Source organism: Haliaeetus albicilla, chromosome 9 (genome assembly GCF_947461875.1).
Source record: "Haliaeetus albicilla chromosome 9, bHalAlb1.1, whole genome shotgun sequence".
NCBI lineage: Eukaryota > Metazoa > Chordata > Aves > Accipitriformes > Accipitridae > Haliaeetus > Haliaeetus albicilla.
Genome location: NC_091491.1, coordinates 3168936 through 3190448, shown reverse-complemented (window position 1 = coordinate 3190448; position 21513 = coordinate 3168936). Strand labels below are relative to the sequence as shown.

Below are 21513 nucleotides of genomic sequence, written 5' to 3'. Positions count from 1 at the left end.
CCAGGCCAAATCCATACAATCTGACTGAAGAGCAGCCACCTTTTTTCAAGGAAGAAAAACAGCACAGAAAAGGGTTTCTCACAGGAAGCTGCCTGAAAAGCTTTAATGGTACTTCAGATGGATTGAAAATAGGAAAAGGAAGGCGGAAAAATCTTAATGAATGTCTCATCATCCTAAAGACACTCAATGCTTCCTTTACCCTTCTTTTAATACTATATAACTGTAAGCTTAGGGGGTTTTATTTGTTTTTTCTACAAAGTCCACAGACCTCTGCATCTTAGAAAAGCACAATAACAAAAATGATGAAATTACAAAGTGTATTTTGTGTTAAGTATCTGGCCTGAACATTGGTCAATACATTTTAAGAGAAATAGCAAGGCTTTAATGAATAACAAGCCTATTGAAGTCTCAGAGAGCAGATTTCATTAATAGCAATTTTCCTGCATCAACTTGGAATAAAAAAAAACAGGAAAGGGGGGGGGGGGGGCGGAACCAAACCATCATAGTTTTAAATTAAGACTGAGATGCAATTAATTTTTTTAAGATTAGTTTCATAATGCATTCTTGGTTCTCATGGAAAGGAGTATGAATAGTTTTCTGCTTTATTGTCTAATTAGTTACTGTTGCATGTAATCAAGGCCTCTGAAAGTGTTTCACTCTCCTATATTCACCATGAGCGACTGCATGCTACCCAGCAAACAGCGACAGTATCTACAGAGGGGGCTCCAAATGTCTGTAATTTGTTTTCTTTTACTTGTTAGGAATATAATGATTAACTATGAACTACTGAACCAAATGACTGGGTCGTAACAGTCCTCTCTCTCTCAAGCCACATTTAATTACTCAGTGCCCTCCGCTCCCAACAACATGTAGCTTTCCATATGCAAAACTTTCACTTGATTCAATAGGATATTTGCATGCAGAGAAATGAGGCAATTACAGATGTCCTTCCTACACAGGGATGAGCTTTTTTATTTTCATACAAGTGGAGGAATCCCAGGGCAGTTAAGGATACTCAGAAAACTGCAGGATTAAGTAATCCCTTAGGAGTTTTTTTACTAATGGTAGCAACAACACCCTACAAAGTTTTAGGCTCACACATAAGAAAACACAAAGTAAACAAAAAAAATTAGTAAACTATACAGAGAGAACTGAAACCATTTAAAAGAGATGCTGAATGGGACCAAAATCCAAGATGATGTTCTTGAAAAAAAATATTCAGAGGTCAAGCATTTCATTTTTAAATGTATAGCTTAGTCTGATGTACACAAACATCCATAAAAAATTAACTAAAACAGAGCTCACAATGCACAGCACTTCACAGCACAAACAAAAAAAATTCAGCTATGACAAATGGAAAAGCTGTGAATACCCAACATATAACCCAATAACTACTGCCTGCCAATCTAAATTTTCTGCAGCAACATACAGTTGCTTAACTGCAAATAAATGTAATTAATAAGTGATACAAGTCAAAAATTAGAAGTTGGAATGCTACAAAAAGGAGACAAATTATTTCTCACAGTAAAGTTTTTCTTGAAAATCTGACTACAATAATATTAAGACGGTGTAGAGGAGTCAGGTTAAAGAAAATTGTGCTTAATAGAAAGAGTAAAAATATTTACTTTTGTTTACACTGAATTATTTTTAGCTATTTTTATGATGGAAATGTTCTATACAGTTATATCTTCATTGTACGTTGCCTCAGACCTATCAGAGAAGTACATGCTTGTCGTCTTAACTGCATAGCCCTGGGGATCCAGTAAATGCACTCATATGACTAGGGCTGTTCCTTTCCTAAGGATTCAGCAGAAGCTGTATTGTGCATTCTGAATTTCATTGGAACAAAATAGTATCACACATTATGTTTAATAAATCATTTTAAAACCCCATAATTTTATGGTGTGCTCTTGTACCCATCCAGAAATTTGACAAAGTTACCCTCCGTTCCTCCAGCCCTTCGAAGCAGGAAACTCCTCCTGCAGTAAACAGGAGTTGCGTGTGCACAGGACTGCCATATCAGGCCAAAAGAGCACAAAGAATGCAGTCAAGCATCAACATTATTTCTACAGCTCAAGCAGTTGTTGATTCACTGTCACAGGACAAGCAACTAATAAGCCAAAGTTTAAGTCCGCTAGAAATATCAAACATTTTTCATACAGCAGAATCCTGTACTCAAGTTACCTTGCCACATGTGGACAGTATATATTCATTCCCATAAGGAAATAATGTGTATTAATACAGAATAAAACCCTGGAATTATAGCCTCCATAAAGTAGCTTCAATTAGCACTGAGAATTTAACTTTAAATGCAAACTTGGTTGTATACTGACAGCTACACAAAAATCTCATCCTATTGACTATTCAAGGAATACTTTCTAATACAATTAATTTAGAGAAAATTAATCGTCATTTCATGGCAAACATGCCCTGTCAGAAAGCAGTCTGAACATTTCCAGCAGAACATCCTGAGCGGTGAGGCACTTTCCCTTGGTAATCACCCAGAGTGTGAGCTTAACAGCCCTCAGGACCCTGTGCAAGGCAAGTCCTTTTGGTCAAGTATTTGCCTTTCTGCAGGCTGCCACGAAAGAGATTTTCCGACGATAGTTCAAGAGCTGTGCACAGAATACATTAAAGCCAGTTTAGGCTGAAGTTTATTTTCCCCCATATGCATCCTCCCGTTTGCCTGCACTCCCTCTCCAGCTTGGGCCACAGTTCAGGATGCACATGAAAGGAAGCACTTCCATTATTTTCACTCAAACATTACAGACTCAAGGTCCAAATTCCTTATCACAACTAAACCCAACTCAGAAAAATGCCCACAGTTAATCCTAATTCAGCCTTTTAGATTTCCTTTGGGGAAAAAATAAAAGGAAAAAAACTCTTATGTCTCTATTTAAGCTGCTGGTAAATCTCTTATTAATTTTACTAAGGGACTTGCAAAAAGCTGAGGATGTCGTGGCTCTGGTAGTCTGACAGTAGAAGTTTATTTACAAGTGCAGCATTAGCTTGGATAAAGGTTGCCTACTGAAAAATGGAAAATATGATCAGTCAGTTCTGCCTTCGTACCTGTCTGCTTAAAGTCTGCAACAAAACCGCCATCATATCATTCACCCAAAACCTGAGCCACACTTTTCCAGACATTTTATTCCACAAATACTCAAAGGAAAAACGGATTAAGTTGAGGATAAAAGTGAAGAAAGAAAACAACAATGGGCTTTGTTGTCAGACGGAGGGAGCGGCTGCCGTGCCGGCCTGGCTGGGGTGTATTCCCAAGCCAGCCATCATTAACGGACTCACTTCCACCAAGGAAAAAAAGGGGAGGCCTGAAAGTGCCGGACAAAAGAAATCCCAGCAGACAAAGAAAAAACAAATTAAAAGCACCATTATAAAACACAGATGCTATAAGGAAAATAAACTTCACAAGATTTACTGGTTTTTGACAAAGCTGGACATCTGTGGAAAAGACATCAGGAGCAGATCCCAGGTACGGCCCAGCCGGGCCGGGCTTGGGTCCCTGCTGCTTCGGCCTCGCCTCCTCATCACAGCCCAGGGCCAGCGACCCAGCTGCAACGCCTCCCGCTTTACAGCTACACGGAACAGTCACTCCCCACTATCCACATACCTTCACCATTGCAATGTTAAGGTATTGACAGCTACAACTCTTATTTACCATTATTTTGTTTACAAACATCGTTAAACCTATAAAATACTCTTAAGGCCTGAATGTGAGATTTAAACATTTGATTAAATCACACTTCTCTAAGTTTTCAAAGTATACTTTTGGATATGAAAGGAAAGCTACACCCAGGGGAAAACGTACTAGACTTGCGAGCTTGTAACACTGTATAAAAAGCATTCAATCAACTGAAAGCAATTAATACAGTACACTTGTCCTCTTCTGATCAACTAAGAGCCTTGATGAATTCAGGCCAGATTTCAAATTGGTCAGCATTTGAATGGAGTACTTCAGGGCACTACTGTCAGAGATCATCTTTGAGGACAGAGGAAGAAAAACATCCTGATTTTTGCAGCTACTAACAACATAAATATACATCAAAATGCAGCACGACAGATATATTCCCGCCAGCCCCAAGGAGCTCATCTGTGAATACAGCACAGTGCAGCCAGTGTTATGCAAAGAGACTTTACTGGATCCTGAAAGAATTATGTTGATGCAGCCCCACCGATCGCTCTACCGTTACTTTGCCCTTCTCTTTAGTCCACGCATAGTACCACATTAATGCGACCAAATCGCTTCTTACCTGATTTAAACCTAGCTCTAATACATCAGTACCACAGATCCTAGCTGCGCACGCAGGCAACCGCCTCACCCTGTCAGATGGAAAGGGAACTCAGTAACTCGCAATCGAGCTTAAAACCAAAACTACACCCCAACGCCTAAGGGATGCAAACACCAACTTACCACCAAACTGAAATGAAATCATTTTACCCATTAAATTTCCCCTGGCAGTTTCAATTGTACATGGCATGTCTCCCCGTTCAAGTGTTGTGGGATCCTCTTTTGCAGAGAGAAATTCCATGCTGTTAGTGAGCAAAACAAATGGGACTTGGCCCAGACATTTTTTCTGGTAGGAAAGTAATGATCATAAGGATTTTAGTTTCTCTATACACTTTGCATGAAAAACTAAAGTGGTATCAAGCACCTCTCAGCCTCATAATAAAATGATTCTATGTTGATTTTTTTCATTTTTCTTCCATTACTCCAATACAAAAAGCTTAGTAATGCAGTGTCATTAAAATTCAAAACCCACTTGATTAGCTTTTACATCTTACAGTATTTAACAGACTACATTTCAAAGTGTAGCACATAGTCTACTGACATTAACACTACATATAAACATCTTTAATTTGGTAAATAAAAACGCAGTAACTCCAGGCTATGCAATCATGTGGAGGCTGAGTTATACAAAAACGAATTATGTTTGGCCATTATTTCTGTTTAGTGTAACACTGAAGATTCCACAACTAAACAGTCACTAATCGTATAATGCAAGGGAAATAAAATCCTTTCTAACTGGCAGACAGAAAATGGCAGGAAAAAGAGAAGTGTCATGGATGTGGTGGTTTATTTTGCTTTGCTTTTTATTCAATACAAAAAGTTTCCCGGATGAGAATGGAAAGCTTCCCAGCTTCAGTTCCAAGACTTTCACCCTCGTTTCTGACCTTTTCTCAGACATGTTCCAGTATAATCTGTAATCTACTACAGTCGGAAGAGGAAACAGCAGCGCCCTGGTGAGAAACGCTGCCTTGTGACCTGAATAGAGAACCCTGCGGAAGCAATGCTGGCTCGCAGAAGTCGTTTGGAAGAGCTTGACAGACAAACTCAATAGCGTCCCGAGAAACGCACTCAACACCACGAGCGCTAATTACTGCCAAAATGGGCTTTTTCTTTTATGTTTTGTTTTATTCAGTCAAATGTGTTTTATCTGTCTTTGTAAAACGTTACACATTTTCCTAGAAAAAGTCAGGAAACTAATTATTTTAGTTAACAATTGCTTCTAAATTAAAGTTACATTGCAATTCCCTTGAATTGTATCCTACCAAATTTAGGCTCATTTCACACCCTAACCCTCAATATTTCCAATACAGTTAGACCCAATAAAGAAAGAATATTCCGTATTAGCCACAGTACGTATGCGCACATGATCTAGCTACTTACAGAAAATTTTTCTCTCAGCTAAACTGGTGCAAGTCCAAAACCTATCACTAACTTGATTCCATTGAAATGGATGGGAGAAAACAATGCAGCCGGCTGTTTTCATAATGTTTAAACCCACTTGATATTGAACCTTTTGAAACACCGCTGCACTAAATCTCATGATTATCCTAAGAAAGCAGAACTTTCTGTTTGCATCCAGGCAAGGCATGTGATGGTGACAGGCGAGCTTCTAAGTCAGAATACTCTGCTGAGACATGCAAGAGCCAGTCCAAGTGTCTCAGCCACTGATGAGACAGAGTCCTCTGCCCTCTCACCCCAGCTCCTTGAACTTCAGCTCTTCCAGCTGCTCATCAGCGTCATCCACTCAAAATCTGAACATGGCTTCATAATATTCCTTTTTCGTCCTTCTCAAGCTTCTCTTTCTTCTATCTTCAGTTTCAAAAACTTTGTCCCTCAGTTATAAAGCATCCCACCAATACCCAAAAATCTGCTCTTGTCTTTGGCAAAGGTTAGAAGAGAGAAGGAACTGCTGTGACCCCTTTGCCATCTGTTATCTCTACCTGTCCAAAGATGGATTATGAAAGAACAGTTCAGACCTCAAGCTGGGATCTGAACCTGTCATTTACTTCTACAATTAGTGATGTACAGCTGGCCATTTTGCCTACCTCCACGTGTATTTCTTCTCTTCCTGCATGGAAAAGAAATTAAATTAACAGTCCAGAGGAATCAAAAAGGAGAGGAAGCCACTTCCGCCAGAACAGCAAGTGTCCCAGGCGCCATGGCATCTCTCACCAGTAGCTGTGAAGACATCCATAGTGTTAACTGCTTTGTGTAAAAAAAAAACCTCCCTGAAAATCCAACACAAATGTCTGCTTCTTCCCTTGCCGTTTCCCCTCCTCATTTTGTACAGATACTGGTTTGCTGTGCTAAAGCTCCTCAAAGAGCTGCACAGTAAAGGTGCCTTGAAGCATTTCCTTAGAAAACAACTCCTCCACCACCACACATACAAGTCTGGCATAATAATCACCTTTCAGGACTTATTTAACTAGAAATATTGTTGGTGCAAAGCTCAAGCCCATTTATGGGCAAAACTCTCCTTGAAGTAAAAACAACAACAAAACTTGTTTGCCAGCTGTTGGCTCCAGGCTTTGCATAGCCATAAAGCAGGCAGCAGCAGTAACACTTCAGCTGGTTTGCTCCAGATGGTGGTTACCAGCAAAATCAGCCAAAGCAGCCTTTCTGCTCTTAGGTCATCTCCAGTAAACGCCAGCCATGGGCAGGGAGGGGTCCAGATGTTGCCATCCTATTTGTAACAGACCTTGTACCTTCAAGTCTTCACAGATTAAAAGACTGCAAGATTAGTTTCTTATAACTACTATGGGCATAGCTACGGAATCTTTTGCAAACAACTGTGATGGTGCACTGCCCATCCTCCCCAACGCGTGGCCGTAAGCCAGCTCTGGACCAGAAGCTGTGGCTGTAGCTACCACAGCACTGGACTTGAGTCTGCGAACTCTTCCAAGGAAAGGACTATGTGAGCTCAGACTTAACACTCCACTAATGAGGTTATCATACAGGCAGCTTCTAGGCACAGCGTAGAGACTCTGTAACTCCAATTTCTTGCACATGGGACTTTTACTAACACTGTCTGCTGGTGAATGATGAAGTGCTTGAGAAAACAAGTATGCACTATTAATGCCCCTTGTCATTTCTATCAATCATAATTCATATCAACATAGTTTTGAAAGCAAAGCCTTCTTTCAGGGATGACTCTGAGAAGCTTCAGTATGGTGAACTTTAGAAAATTTAGGTGTCTCAGACTCCTCTTCCAAACAATACAGAATCAAATGATCTTTAGAAACTTCTTTTTTTTTTTTTTTTTTTAATTGGGACAACACAGTCAGAAAAGCTGGGCAGCTTGTCTTAGAAACTGCAAAATGACTGGTCTGGGAATTTCTGAAGGACACCTCTGGATGCAGCTGTGCTGAGTGAGGAGACGGGGAAAGTTTAATAGCAGCCCCTTACCCAAAGGGCTTAGCTTATTAGAATTGAGTACTGATGATAAACCACATGTTAATGCATTTGTGGCTTCCCCCCCACCACCACCACCTTTTTACCTATGCCTCATTTTCCCTTGCTCTAGCTGCAACAATTTGCACAAATATTTTAGCATCTGAATTCAATCCAGGTTGAATATACAATATTTATCCCAAGTTATGTGGAAAAAAAAGTGCCTTGAGAACCACTGCATATGAGAACTTGATAATAATATCCATGGATAATTATAATAAATGGCTTGTCTGAAACACCCATAGAATAGGAACTGAAGTAAACCATAGCAATCTCTCCCTCTTCCACCCACCACACACCCTCGGCAGCTCTGCTCTTTTACCCATGACCATTAAGGAAGTTTTCTGGCTCTGTGACAGCATCGTGACTCAGGTCATGAGAAGTGTCAAAGATGCATTTCCTTGAGATGGGAAAAAGCAACTGATTTTAACAGCCCACAAAGACTAAGCAAAAAGAATAAGCCCAATCAGCATATTTAAGAGTAAAGATAAACCTTTTAAAAGATACAAGTATATTTTATTTCCAATCTTAATGCTTGTTTCTTTCCATAAAGTGTTTACATTTTTCAGACTACCAAAAATGCACAGCTGATTTAAATGCCTTACTTAAGAATAATAAACTGATAAAAGACAACAAGGGCAGGACCCACTTACTGCATAATCAATCACCAATCATATACACAGGGAATCTGACTCAGACTGCAGGCACAAGGGATCAGCCCTGGATTCCCTCTCAACAGTGGCAGCGGCTGTGCCCCAGAATATCCTGGCAGAAGGTGTTTGGGCTTGAACTCAGCAGGTCCATCAGATAAAATGATTGTTCCCACCAGCTCTTGTCCCTCGCTGGCTACTAACACAGAGCTTCACATGCTTTCACCTTCCTTCATGCCAAACCTTACTTGTCATACAACACCCTCAATACTTAAACCTCCTCCTTTAGCTGATATGGTCTCTTGAAAAACTCTAGATTCTACTTTCTCACCTTCTGATCAAACCTAGTACAGGCTTGTATCAGGTGAGCAAAGCTACTTTCTGTCATTTCGCCGACCACAGCTCCCTCAAGCCACTTACATTCCTTGACCCGCCAACAAATTTCTGGATCACACAGTCTCCCCTGTACTAGACCTCTCTTCTCCTGACCTAATCCCAGTCTTTCCCCTTTTGTGCTTTGGACACGAACACCATTCAGAAAACGTTTCATGCGTTACTCCTTCAGTGACCAGCTCTTTTCAGCTGGCCTGTTATTTCGAAGGTCGGTCTTAGTGACTGCTTTTTTGCTGATCACACTCATTTCTGCTTAAAACACTGTTCAGCTGTATACAAGTGTATCTAGTCCTCTGCACAGACACATAAAGCACACTGAGAAGCCAGAAAGCAGTGGAGCATATTTCTTCTTGTGCATCAATGATATTGCTATTTATCAATTTCCAATTGGCAAGAACTGCAAACCCCTATCAAAAGCGATGCATAATCTGCAGGATGTCTTCATTACTCACCACGTATGAGAAGGAAATACACCACCTTGTCTTTTATATACCTGGTTAACTGGTGAGATATGCAGATGGAAAAACATCATTTTACTGTAAATTAAGAGGAAGTAATTGGGGGGAACAACTGAAATAACAACAGAAACCCAAACTGTCATTTTATTAAGTCATCTTCAGAAAAACACTTAAAAATCAAGTTACCACTTCTCCTTGGACTTCCTCAGTACATGCCTCTGACCATCAACACTTGACCCTATGGAAATTTTCTTCAGTTTTGATGTTACCAAGACTGAAATCATCCATCTTGACAGGAAAACTTCAGTGGGACGCTCACATCTGTGGTAATCCAACTCCCCTCTGCCTTCCACCTTCCTTTCACCTCGCGATCCATCTTTGACATCGCAGTCTCCTGTGCACTACCTATTACTTCCCCTCCGCCTGTCTACCCACAATCTTTCTGAAACAGTTTGCTTTGACCACTGCTACGCATTTGCTGTGCTAAATCACTCAGTCATATATTTTTACACTTCATACCTCAAGAACTGCAATTCCCTTCTGATGTCAGTCTCCTCCAATTTTCAACTTATCTGGAATACTTGCAACTCCTTTTTCAAATATAAAGGCAAACATACATTTGCCCCAGCCTCAGATCTATACTGTTTACAAAAGCTCACTTCTAAAACACTTTATGTACAGACACGAACTTCCCTTGTGACAGAATTTATCAGTCTACTTCCCTACTTATCTGAAGGGAATGGATCTTTTCCTTCCACTTCAGAAACTATCCAAAATATACCACCCACTTCTTTCACTCCAGTGATTCTCTATCCATTACAAAGAGAAAAAAAAAAGGGGGGGGGGGGGGGCGGGGGGCGGGGAGGGAGCAGCTAAAAACACAGCTCATTTACAACCAGTAAGCTCCTGGCCGGTACCCAAATTGGTGCTTACGGTCAGCTGTTCATACCTCTTCTCCCCTGCTCTACACGTGTAATCTGGGGGCTGCTGTAACTGCTGGGCTCTGGGGGACTTCTGCGTGCACTTCCATAGCCAAGAGGCTTCGCATAACCCTGGGACCCTTCCAGAAGGAAGTAATCGTCTCTAAAAGTCGTTAGCAGAAAATTCCCACCCGGTAAATTAATTTTTTTTCCAATTGCCTTAAAAACCTAAAGAGAAACTTCAAATGAGTGTGTGAAACCAAGAGAATCGCTATGCGTTTCAGGCAGCCCACGGCCCAGTGAATGTGGACGGTTTACAGGAGCCGCTCGGCGACTGCAACGTAAATTCTACCTGCACTAATAAAGGAGAAGGTCTATTCTTACGACCGCTATCTAGCGAGTGTTTCACATCCGCCGCGACATAAGCAGGAGCACCCTTAGGAGTCGGTTAGGAGTCAACCGGCGCGAGAGCAGCGACGCCTAATCGCGCCGCAAACCCTCCCAAACGAACTAATCTCTCTACGAAGCGACCGAGCGGGGAGCCCACACGCCGAGGCCCGTTCCCCTTCCCCTCCTCACAGCCGCCTCACAGGCGAACGGGAGGGCGAGGCGGGCTCCCCGCGCGCCGCCGCCCGCCGGATGGCCGGGAGGAGGGCGCCCCCTGCAGGCCCGCCGAGGGCCAGCCGCGGCGGGCAGAGGCGGCGGGGCCTTTCACCACCACTCAGGGGGAAGATGGATGAGGTGGAAAAGAAGGGTTTGTGGACAAATTTAGACTTCTAGACGAAGCTGGAAAAGAAATTATTTGAAAGTACGTTTAAATAAAAAAAAGAGCCAAGCGTGGTGCTGTGGAAGAGTGCAATGTTTAAACAAACAGGAACATTAAAAGTACATTCAAAAAAAAAAAAAAAAAAAGAAAGCGACCCACCACTCGGGCCTATTCTGCAGCTTGCTTTGTTGTTTCTAGGCATTTATAAAAACTGTCTTCTGCCGAGAGAAGCTACAGTTTACAAAGAGAAAAATTAAAGCTTAACAGAGGCTTTTCAAACAACCGTTTACAGCCGGTGTTTACAGCGCCAGCTCTCGAGTTAAAGTTTGGAAAGGAACTGCCCCTCCAGTGCTCTAAGTTATTATACAGTTAATTTTCTTTGAAACTATTTTTGTCTGCCTCTCTCCAAATAGGTGGTTTCTTAAGTGAGTGTTACTTAAAGGAAACCAATCTGTTTTTCAGGAAGGGCTGATGATGTCAGTCCTTTCAACTCTGCTTTCCCATAAGAATTCTTCTAGTAAAAGGAGTTTCACTCTGGGAAATAGTGAAAAGTAACATGAAAATATTTAAAGCATCTCAGCGTGCATGTTTATCAAACTTCTAGCTTTATGCTTGGATCTTAATCATGTTGCAATCGTAACAAATGAAGGAAAAGGGAGAGAAAAACTTTTTGATTTTTAAAATTAAAAACAATTTTGCAATGAAACATGTGCTAAACTAAAATATTTATAAAGAGCTAAATACAATTCTGAACGCAATATATACAGAACAACATGTTTTTTCATAATTCTAAATTTATGTACTCCATTTCAGCATAGGTACTAAATCTGCAACAGAACCACTGTATATTATGAATGGTCTTTTGGCAAAACTACGGCCATCCAAATAAATACTTCAATCCCCAACAAAATGACAAGACAAATTCAAAGAGTATCATATTATTATTGAATGCTTTTAGTAGGTGGGGATGTGTAGCTATAGGTCCAACGTCTGCTTAACTTACTGTATTATTGTTAGTTCTGATACTGGAAATTCCTGCAGTCAACAACAGAAAAAAACCTCTGAGTAGAGCTAGAGAGACTTTAACTTACTGGTGGTGCAAGAAGCAGTGATAATAACACACTGTGAATTTTAATTTGCAGAATAAAAGTAATAAGAGTTATATAGAGCTTTCAATCTTCCAAGTAAAGCATTACATTTTTACAGCTAAATGCTCCTTGCTGTTCACATATGGGTGTCCTGAAGATAACAGGGGATACGTTTGCATGATCATGGACATAGTTCTACCTACTTGTCTGTTAATCCACACAGTGTACCTGTGAGACAGGTAAACACCATAAACCCCATTTTATACAAACAAAAAGGTCACATAAGGCCGTATTCTACCCTAATGTCCAGCCCCACAACCAACTGATGTCGTAATAGTCTTATAATAGCAAAAGCCCATAAAAGGATCCCAACCTAACTCAGATATTACTGACAACGCGCTCTGGCAATCCAACGGAATGACAAAAATATAACCTCGCTGGATTAACAGACAGAATAACCCAAACAAAATCTGTGTTAGCTATAAAAGGTGCAAAGGAAATATCTCTTTATCATCCTCTATTTAACAGTTTACTTCACTCTGCTAAAAAGAACAAAGCCAAACTATGATTCATTTGGAAATTAAATCATCCCCACCCCCAGTGAAGGCTTACATTGTGTGGGTAAACAGTTCCTAGGGTACTCTGAACAAAATGTAAATAGATTGCCTTGCTACTATATACATAGCAAACAGTTTCATTTTGAAACTGGGACTTAAAGAACAAGTGAGAAAAATGTTGCAAAGCCTGAACTCTGAAAATATTTACAAGAACAAAAGCTAATCACAAGTTAACATCAATAGGTTACAATTGCTAATCAAAAAAGAAGATAACAAGCAAGCACTTCGCTCACAGAAGTCTGGTCTTTTGGCCTAAGGTTGTAGCAGTGCTCTTGTAATACGAAAGAAATATTAGCAGAAGGATTAACAGCAGTTTTTCCAATTTAAGGTTTACTGAAACTTTTCTAGATTGCAAAGGACCTACGAGGAAAATCACGATGACACGACTCCACACAAAAGAAATCCTCCAGAGATAAAACCAGTTTATCACAATCTTCTCTGAACTGTCACTTAATCAACAATTTGTCCCAGTGTAATGGTGCTCTCCAGGACATGGTCTTTGGTTTTATTTCCAATATAATCGGCTGCCTTTACAGGGGTGATTGAGGAAAGTAACAGTTATTCTTCTTGAAGAAAACTACAAAATTCAAGTAATTCCACACACGGGGAACACAAAGATTGTTATTCTTACGCAGTAGAAAGCTGATAGACAAAATCAGCTGAATAAAATTTACCAAGGGTCACAGGGTGAGCTAAAATTAAAGCAAAGAACTAAACCCAGAACTGCTCTTTTCTGTTCTGAGTACTAGTCTACACTTCTGTCACCAGACTGCCCTAACTCCTCCAAACAACAATAATTTAACATTCTCATATGATAAGGAGCTGCTACAATCTGAGTAAACACATCCTAGCTCACAAATTAAAACAATCACCGGTCTCTGGCTAATCCAGCTGCCACACACGCACACAAAATCCCTCTGCTGAAAGTCACTGTGAACTTCAGGGGTTTTTTTCCAAGTTGATGATAAATGGCTTTTTATAAAAGGCATATAGTATGATTCAATATCCTGCCTGCCTTCAGCCAGGTAAAAGGAAAGATTACCGAAATGAAAAAGCAGCAATAATATTACTAAAAACATTACAGTATTTTACCAAATGGATTATTTAAACCCAAACTATTTTATCTCTTTTTCCTAAGATTTTTTTCAGACAACTCTGCTAACTCCTCCATACAATCCTCACAAATTTCTCATGGAAAAATTTCATACGAAGGTTTGCAAGTTACCAACATACAGTCTTAGCATGTGTCCAATTTCAAGTCCTTCTACACCGTAAGAAAGTGATGAGCACAAACTGCATTTAGTTCTCCGGAAGCCGAAGTTACCTTCCCGCATTAATTCTCAGTGCCCATGTGCAGCCTTCAAATGGAGCTAATTGTTTAAATTGAGCTAACTGTCAAGCAATTATGACTGCACAAAGCTCTTCCAAAAAAATCTGATTTGTAAAAGTATCAAATCTATTCAAAACTTTAAATGTACCTAAGAGTACTGTAAAGGCAACAACTTACTGCAATTTCTCTTGACAGAAAACAGAATTGGTTAGATGAAAGCTACACAAATTGATAGTTCCTTCCTCTCCTCTATGTGATGTCAACAGTTAAAAGGGATTGGATGTGCCATCGTAAACCCCTACAGCGCTCTCCAGCCTATTTCAAGCCTGACATGCTGAGCTGCTGTACAACAATAAGTGAGAAAGTAAAATGGTAGATACAGAAATGTCTCCAAGGACACGTTTTGGGTGCCTTCCAGTGGCTCCGGGCAGAAGAGCACGGCTCCAGAACAGCTATGCAGAAAACTTTGTTTAGAAAAGCCCAAAGAAAGGAGAAAATACAGAGGCTTCTTCTGAGACAACTCTGGTTCCCTTAATAATCAACAAGTCATAAAAATGTTCGATTCAGAAATCCCACAAAGGTTCTCTCTATAGCAGCAAAGATGTTGACTATGACAGCACATAGTTGGACTTTGACAAGCACTTCTAATCCTACTCGTAATTAGGAAAGTGGGACTGTTCCTTGCCATTTTTTATACTCTTAGACTGGAAAAGGGTGGCTATCTGTACCAAACTGCTATTTAAACTTTCACTTCAATGGAAGCTGTGACTTACTCTTAACAGGAAGGAGGGATAAGGATGCAGCAAATTCTGAATCCAAACAAAGCAGCTTCTAATACAGACCTCATGAAAGAGAAGGGCAAAAAGAACGGCAAACACGAAACTGAAGGAGCTGGGTCAGTGATGATTTTGGAACCTCTTTTTAGAGGCTCCCCTTCATGTCCTTTTAGTTTCTCCAAAGCATGTCCACCACAGGGGTAGGATGTACAGATCAATTCTTACAGGTGGTTTTTTTCCTTTGTACATTATTTGTCACATTGCTCTCACACACACACGCGCGCGCACACAAAAGTGGACAAAAATCTATACCATCAACTTCACATTGCCTAGTTTCCACATTTCTCCCCAAATAGTATTTATTGTGGATATCCAGATATGCTTCCTGATCATCGAGGCCAATAAGCAATGAGAATTTTAGGTAACTGTGTTTGAATATAGACCAGATTACTGATCATGTGCTAGACGGAAACAAAACTTGAAACCTAAAGACCCCCAAACTTTCAGTTTGGAGTGGAAATTATTAACACATCTGTGATAGCATGGTTTACTTAAGGAAGTTGCAAAACTAGAACTATCTTTCTGAAGTATTTATACCTGGGCTCATCCCTATAACATCTGCATACGTTACATATTTTTGCAGAATACCTGCAGCACCTTATTTTAGGATACTCATTTTTTAGTGGCACAAACTACATGGGCAAATAGAACGCAGCAAATCAATTCTTTCAATCTCCAGTAAAACCAGCATTTCTGTTTTTCAGGCTGTTAGCAAATACTACCGAAACTATGAAGCTGGAGAGGGACTTTTTACAAGGGCACACAGTGATAGGACAAGGGGTAATGGCTTTAAACTGACAGAGGGTAGATTTAGATTAGATGTGAGGAAGAAGTTCTTCACTTTGAGGGTGGTGAGGCACTGGAACAGGTTGCCCAGAGACGTTGTGGATGCCCCATCCCTGGAAGTGTTCAAGGTCAGGTTGGATGGGGCTTTGAGCAACCTGCTCTAGGGGAAGGTGTCCCTGCCCGTGGCAGAAGACTTGGATCTAGATGATCTTTATGTCCCTTCCAACCCAAACCATTCTATATCATTCTATGATCTCTAGGCCAGCATCTCCAAATGTATTTAGGAACCAAATCTTTTTGAGTCAGGCAGCTACACAGCAGGTACTGAAACATCTTAGAGGACATGGGCATCAATGACTCAAGGGGAAAGGTTTCTTGACAGTGTAAGGGGGAGGAAAAAAAGAAAAAAAAAAAAAGGGATTTACCATGGAGCGGTGAGCCAGACGGGCTGCTTGACAGGCCTGGAACAGGGCTACAGCGTCCTCCTTGTTTAGACGTCAGCTCTTGCTCGATCTCTTCCAACCCCGCGCTCTTTTGGAACCTGCTCATGCGATTTACCACCCGGGGTGACATGTGTGTTCGGACACAGGGCTGGCCACCATAAGGATTGATAGGAAAAACATGGGAAGTGCCACGAAGTGTGCTGACCACAACCCAACGACAGTCATGGCTGAAGGAGATATCCTGTACCTAGAAAACAGAGGAGTGAAATGGGAACATAGTCACCAATGTGCACACATCTAACAAAGGAAACAGACCATCATGTTCTAAACAAACACAAATCTTAATTGGAAATGTAAATAAAATCCCCAATTTTTAGGCAATAACTTGAATTTTTGCATATATACCAATGAACTTAGTATTCAGTACATATTCAGTATACATTATAAATATAAGCTGCAGTATAATACCCAGTTCCAAATTTTGTGTGCTTTTCAAAATATTCTGAGATTTTTCTTTTCATCAGGCATGAACTTATGAAAACAACCCATGCTGCAAAGTACTACAGAAAGCCACAAGAGCTTGGTGTAATTTTCAAATAGAATTTAGTTCTAAAAAGAGTTGGGAAACCATTTCAATTACATGTTTTGTTATTTGCTTGTTTACTTTAATTTTTAGAGATTACCCAAAAAGGGGAAAAGGGAGGGATGAGAAGAAGAGAGATCTCACCACTGGGCCTGATTTTGACAAATACTGGCACTCAAAACTGTATTTTGAGTCAACAGAAATACCATGTCCTACATAACTTAACAAACCAAAAATCAGTGGCCAGTATTTTCAAAAGCTCTCTATCATGGTCTCTAATCCTGCTACTACCAGTGTATCCCCCAGTAGAACCACCATTCATCCAGGTATCCCCAGAGCTATGCTCTTTTTGGGATTTAAAATTTTGTCAAGAAGAAACTGAACAACTTTGGCCATTTCTCTGTATAAACCCATTCCATTTTACACAAAACAATCTTTATTAATCAGCTATTAAAGTCCCAGGGAAGACCCCAGTTAGATTTCTTCTTACGCATATGGGTACTTAATCACCACTTGAGAAACACAAGTCTTATTTTAGCTTAAAAGGGTCAGTCTCGAAGCAAATATAAAAATAGTTAAATATTTTCTACTGTAGTTACTCCTTGCATAGATCTCAGATACGAAGTCCAGAAGGATTTAATTCTCTTTTAAGTGTGCTTTACACAACGCTTTGATGGAAAGCAAATTCTTGTTCCTGAAGGAATGCTTTAAAAGAGAGATTAAAGTTTGTTTCCAACCCTGTACTGGCAGACAACTCAAGAAAACAAGTAGTCTAGGTTAAAATGATTTATCATAGGAAAAAAACCCTAAAACAATTCTTCCAAAAATGTTTTTAAAGGTAAAAGCTGACTAAAAAGAACCACGTATGCAAGTGGGATTTAACACAGCAAACAAACATGTAGACGAAGGATTAGTTTTCATTATATTATTAAACGGCATAAACTAAATAAAATTCTTTAAGATTTCACTGAAGCCAGTTTTACAATACACTAGGTACTCAAATTGGAGTAAACACTGATAAAATCTTGACAAATATTCCAGAAATGCACTCCAGCTATTCCAGACAAAAGCAGCAAGTATTCATCAAAGTGCAAGTTTCCAACTGAGCCCTGAAGCCTTTGAGATAAAAAAAGGATTTAAGTCTTGTGACTTGTGACAAGATATTTGGCTGACAGACTGTCACGACACAAAATGCTTCATCAACATTACATAGATAAACTAAAAAACAGTGCTACACACCTGCTCTTTTCAATTATGGTGACATACCCAAATGATCTGCTAATGATACAGCTAAACAATCTCCCCAAAATCCGTCAGGTTTTGCACTTTCAGCGATTCTGGTATTACTGACATAAAGTCCCAGCACTTAGAGCTCCTAGTTAGCCTACAAAGTGTTTCACCTTAATAGATTGCTCAAAAAGGATTAGAGACCCCACAGGGATTAACAAGAGCCAAAAAAAGAAACCCAACAGCCATGGAGTCAAGAGAAAAACTGTGGCACCAAGAGTATTTAAATACTTGCTGTTTAAAGAGGCAATTTCTACCAGTCAAAATTAAAGGTAAGAACTGTATACAAATTGCCATTCTCAGTAACAACAGAAGGATCACCAATATAGTAAAACCATTAAGACTGTTGGAATATATTTCTGATCCTATCAAAGGCCCTGTTTTCTAATTTTCAATAACGTGAAGAAGGGCCATGTTTGTCATTAGATGTGACCCCTCCGAAAACATCACTGTTTTCCAAATATTTGGTATTCATTTTAGATCCAGCTTTAAATTCCCCTCCTGATCTCTAAAACTGTCTATCTGCCCCAGCCTCAAGAAAACAGCTTTTTTCTTCCTTCCTCTTTGCCACTCTGCTCACTCACTCTATACCTCCAGCCCAAGTTTTTTCTGTCTTGCTCTGTAGTTTCATGCTCCTTGCAGAAGAGTGTTCTCCCCTGAAACCACAGCTATCTGGAAGGGACTTCACGAGCCTCCCTGCGAACTGACACTTTTGAGCCATATTTACAGGACAGACTAAGACCGCTTGCGCCTCTTCAATCTCTTCCCTCCTGCACTTCAACTGATTTCACAGCCAAACTCTTTAAATCACTGCTTCCACTCACACCTCCCACGTACCCTCTCATTTTATTTGGCAGAGCATTTTTAGAGGACATTTCTGTGAGATGACAGAGAAAAAAAAATTGTATCTCACTGTACTGCGTAACGGAAATGTATATGTTTCTATATTAATACTCAGTTTTCAGTACGCATCCTTAAGATTATGTTGTTTTAAAAACACATACAACAGCCCTGGCATATGACAACACAAAGCCAAGAAACTGCAAAACAATCATTACAGGATGTTTTTTCTCAATGTAAACATTACACAGAAAGAAGTACTCCTGACCTTCAGGAAGAAAGTTTGGAACAACGTAATCCAAAATGTTCTCTTTAAAATTACGATCACAAACAATCCCTGCAGTTGGAGAGTGGGTATCATGGTCATGACTGCTTAAAATATGGCTGAAACCACAGAGGCAGAGAACAAACAGGTTTTTATGACTTAGTAATAACAAGAAAAAAAAAGAGTGTTGACAGATGAGTGTGAAATGAAATAAGATTTATAGGAATACAGCTAAGAAACCCTACTCAGCAGCAACAAAAAGTATTTTGGAAGCTACCGTTACACATGCAGTAATTCCACCTATCTCCTACCAATTTCAAAAATGGCCTCATTGGTCCTTCACAGACAAACAATGAGTCGCAGTACCTCAGACAGATCTAGGAGATAATTCAGAGAATATTTCCAATGTCATACAAGGGCATGAATTAAATACGTTCATATCAAAACAGCACAAATCCATCTGTGCAATGCAAAGGAGTCCATAACTTTCCAGTAGACCTGGAAGAAAGCACTGGACCAGGCTGAAAGGAGAATGCTCATTCACAGCAGTATCAGAAAGGACTTAAAAAATCAGCTGTGTGTGTCCATGAAAAAAAAAAAAAAAAAAAATTATCACATCAGACTTGCTCTTCTCCACCACGCTGTTACTGTACATTACACAGAGTTCTTGACTTCTTATAGTATAAACAAACTGCACAGTGGCCCATTAGTGGTTTTCAAGTTTATGCTAAGCGTTGCAATTTATTGCTGTCCTTTAGGTTAATGTACTATTATTTCATGTATTTATAATATATTTCTGGATTTGTTGTTAATTATGATGTAATGTTTAGATACCAAAGATCAATCAAGACCCCATAGTGTTTACAGATATATGTTAATAAAGTACAAAGTATACTAGATCTCTCACGATGCAAAGTTTATTCTATAGCTCAAGGTCAATATAAGATTTAACACTCAAGTTTGTATTTCAAAATTTTATCTATCCTCTTCTGTCTGGGCCAGTAAAGGGAATTACTCCAAGGTCCTCATGAGAAACACCAAAGCCTTTTCTGGCCCAAAGGAACACACTTAAGACAACCACAGAACGTTATAAGGATAAAACAGTGCGCATCCTCTAATTTGCCCAGGTCTAAACCAGGTATTCTGTGACTCTTGTTTTACAGGAGGTCTGCAGAAATTTTGTCCGTATTTTATAAACTCTTCAGCTTGCTCCACGAATCCTAATCAGCATCTGTCAAACCCAAAAGGGGTTCTGGCTGCCCAGACATGCTGCACCTCTTATATTACCATCTACTGCTGACTCTTCTCCATATTAATAGGATAACTTTGTTGAAAAAAGAATTCTGTACCCTCACAAAATTATCAATACTATTTTCAGAATCATGGACAATATAGCAGAGACAATTAAACAGTGTTTCAGATATTCTGGTACGCTTCAGCATGACTTGGAAAGAAATCATCCAGTACCTCTATGGAAAGCAAATAACAGTCTTGAGAATGTTTTTCCTAACAGGTGCAAGGAAAGAAATCTTTTAATATACTTGTACTACACAATGAGTCCTCCACCATGTAGCTTCCTTTAGCTTTGTCATTTCTCTCACCTTCCCCATTTCTTTCCTGCAACCCTTTCCATCGAAGTACTCGCATCTAACCTCCGTAACTTCTTGTCAATCTTACGCTGTCTTCTCCCATTTGCCTTCAATTACGCTTCCCCTATGCTTCCTTTTAACTTCCACTATCCTATTTCCCTGTGTTTCAAACGCTATGATGTAAAAACCTCCAGAAAACTGAATGAAATTTACCTGCCATGTTCAGAGTCTGACCTGAGTGAAACAGTAGGGTAATTTAACATACAGACTCCTACAAGGACATGTCATGTGTCAACAGCTCTACTGAAGATCAGCTTTCAAGATTGTCCAGATCAAAAAATTATTTCTGATATTCTGAAAATCTGGGTGGAATTATCTGAACTTAAGGCTTCAAAGCTGACATAGGTTTACCTATTTTATATAATGTAAATCTACATAAGTTTTTGCTATCATTTTTTCCTTTTTCCCACAGCTTCTCCAAATTTAAACACAACATTAATTAGAATATATTCACAAAATAAATTAAAAAAATAATTCAAGCCATAACTGAAAGAAAACAAAGCAGAAGTAAGAGCAGCACGTAGAAAACTTATTTTAAAAGCAGTTGATTAAAGTGGGATAGTCAGAGGAATGGCTGATTACACAAGCAATCCCATGGGACAGGCAGTGACCTTGTTTACCACTGCTCCTGTGAATGACTGACAGCCCACACCCAGCCTCCATATTTCAGGGCTTCTAGAAGTTAATATTGTACTAGCTTGCTGCACAATGCTTAAATGTAGACTATCGACTATCACTTCCACAGCAGAAGGAGCTACGCTGGGCTATCACAGTACCTCCCTATGCAAATCCACTCCTGATGCATGCGCATAATGCAATAGTTAGAAAACAAAGCTCACGACACTGAAC

General features: G+C 39.8%; 1 protein-coding gene across 12 annotated transcripts in view; it reads right to left on the bottom strand.

Moving 5' to 3' along the window:
- Positions 1-21513, bottom strand: part of BCAS3 (BCAS3 microtubule associated cell migration factor) — a 373998-nt gene that overhangs the window by 236065 nt on the left and 116420 nt on the right. For all 12 annotated transcript variants that reach the window (XR_011326035.1, XM_069790965.1, XM_069790971.1 and 9 more), the window contains exon 15: positions 16023-16287. Coding sequence is in view for 11 of the 12 variants with exons in the window: in XM_069790965.1 (XP_069647066.1) it covers positions 16023-16287 (265 nt within the window). In the remaining variant the exon portion in view is untranslated. The remainder of the gene's footprint in view (positions 1-16022; positions 16288-21513) is intronic.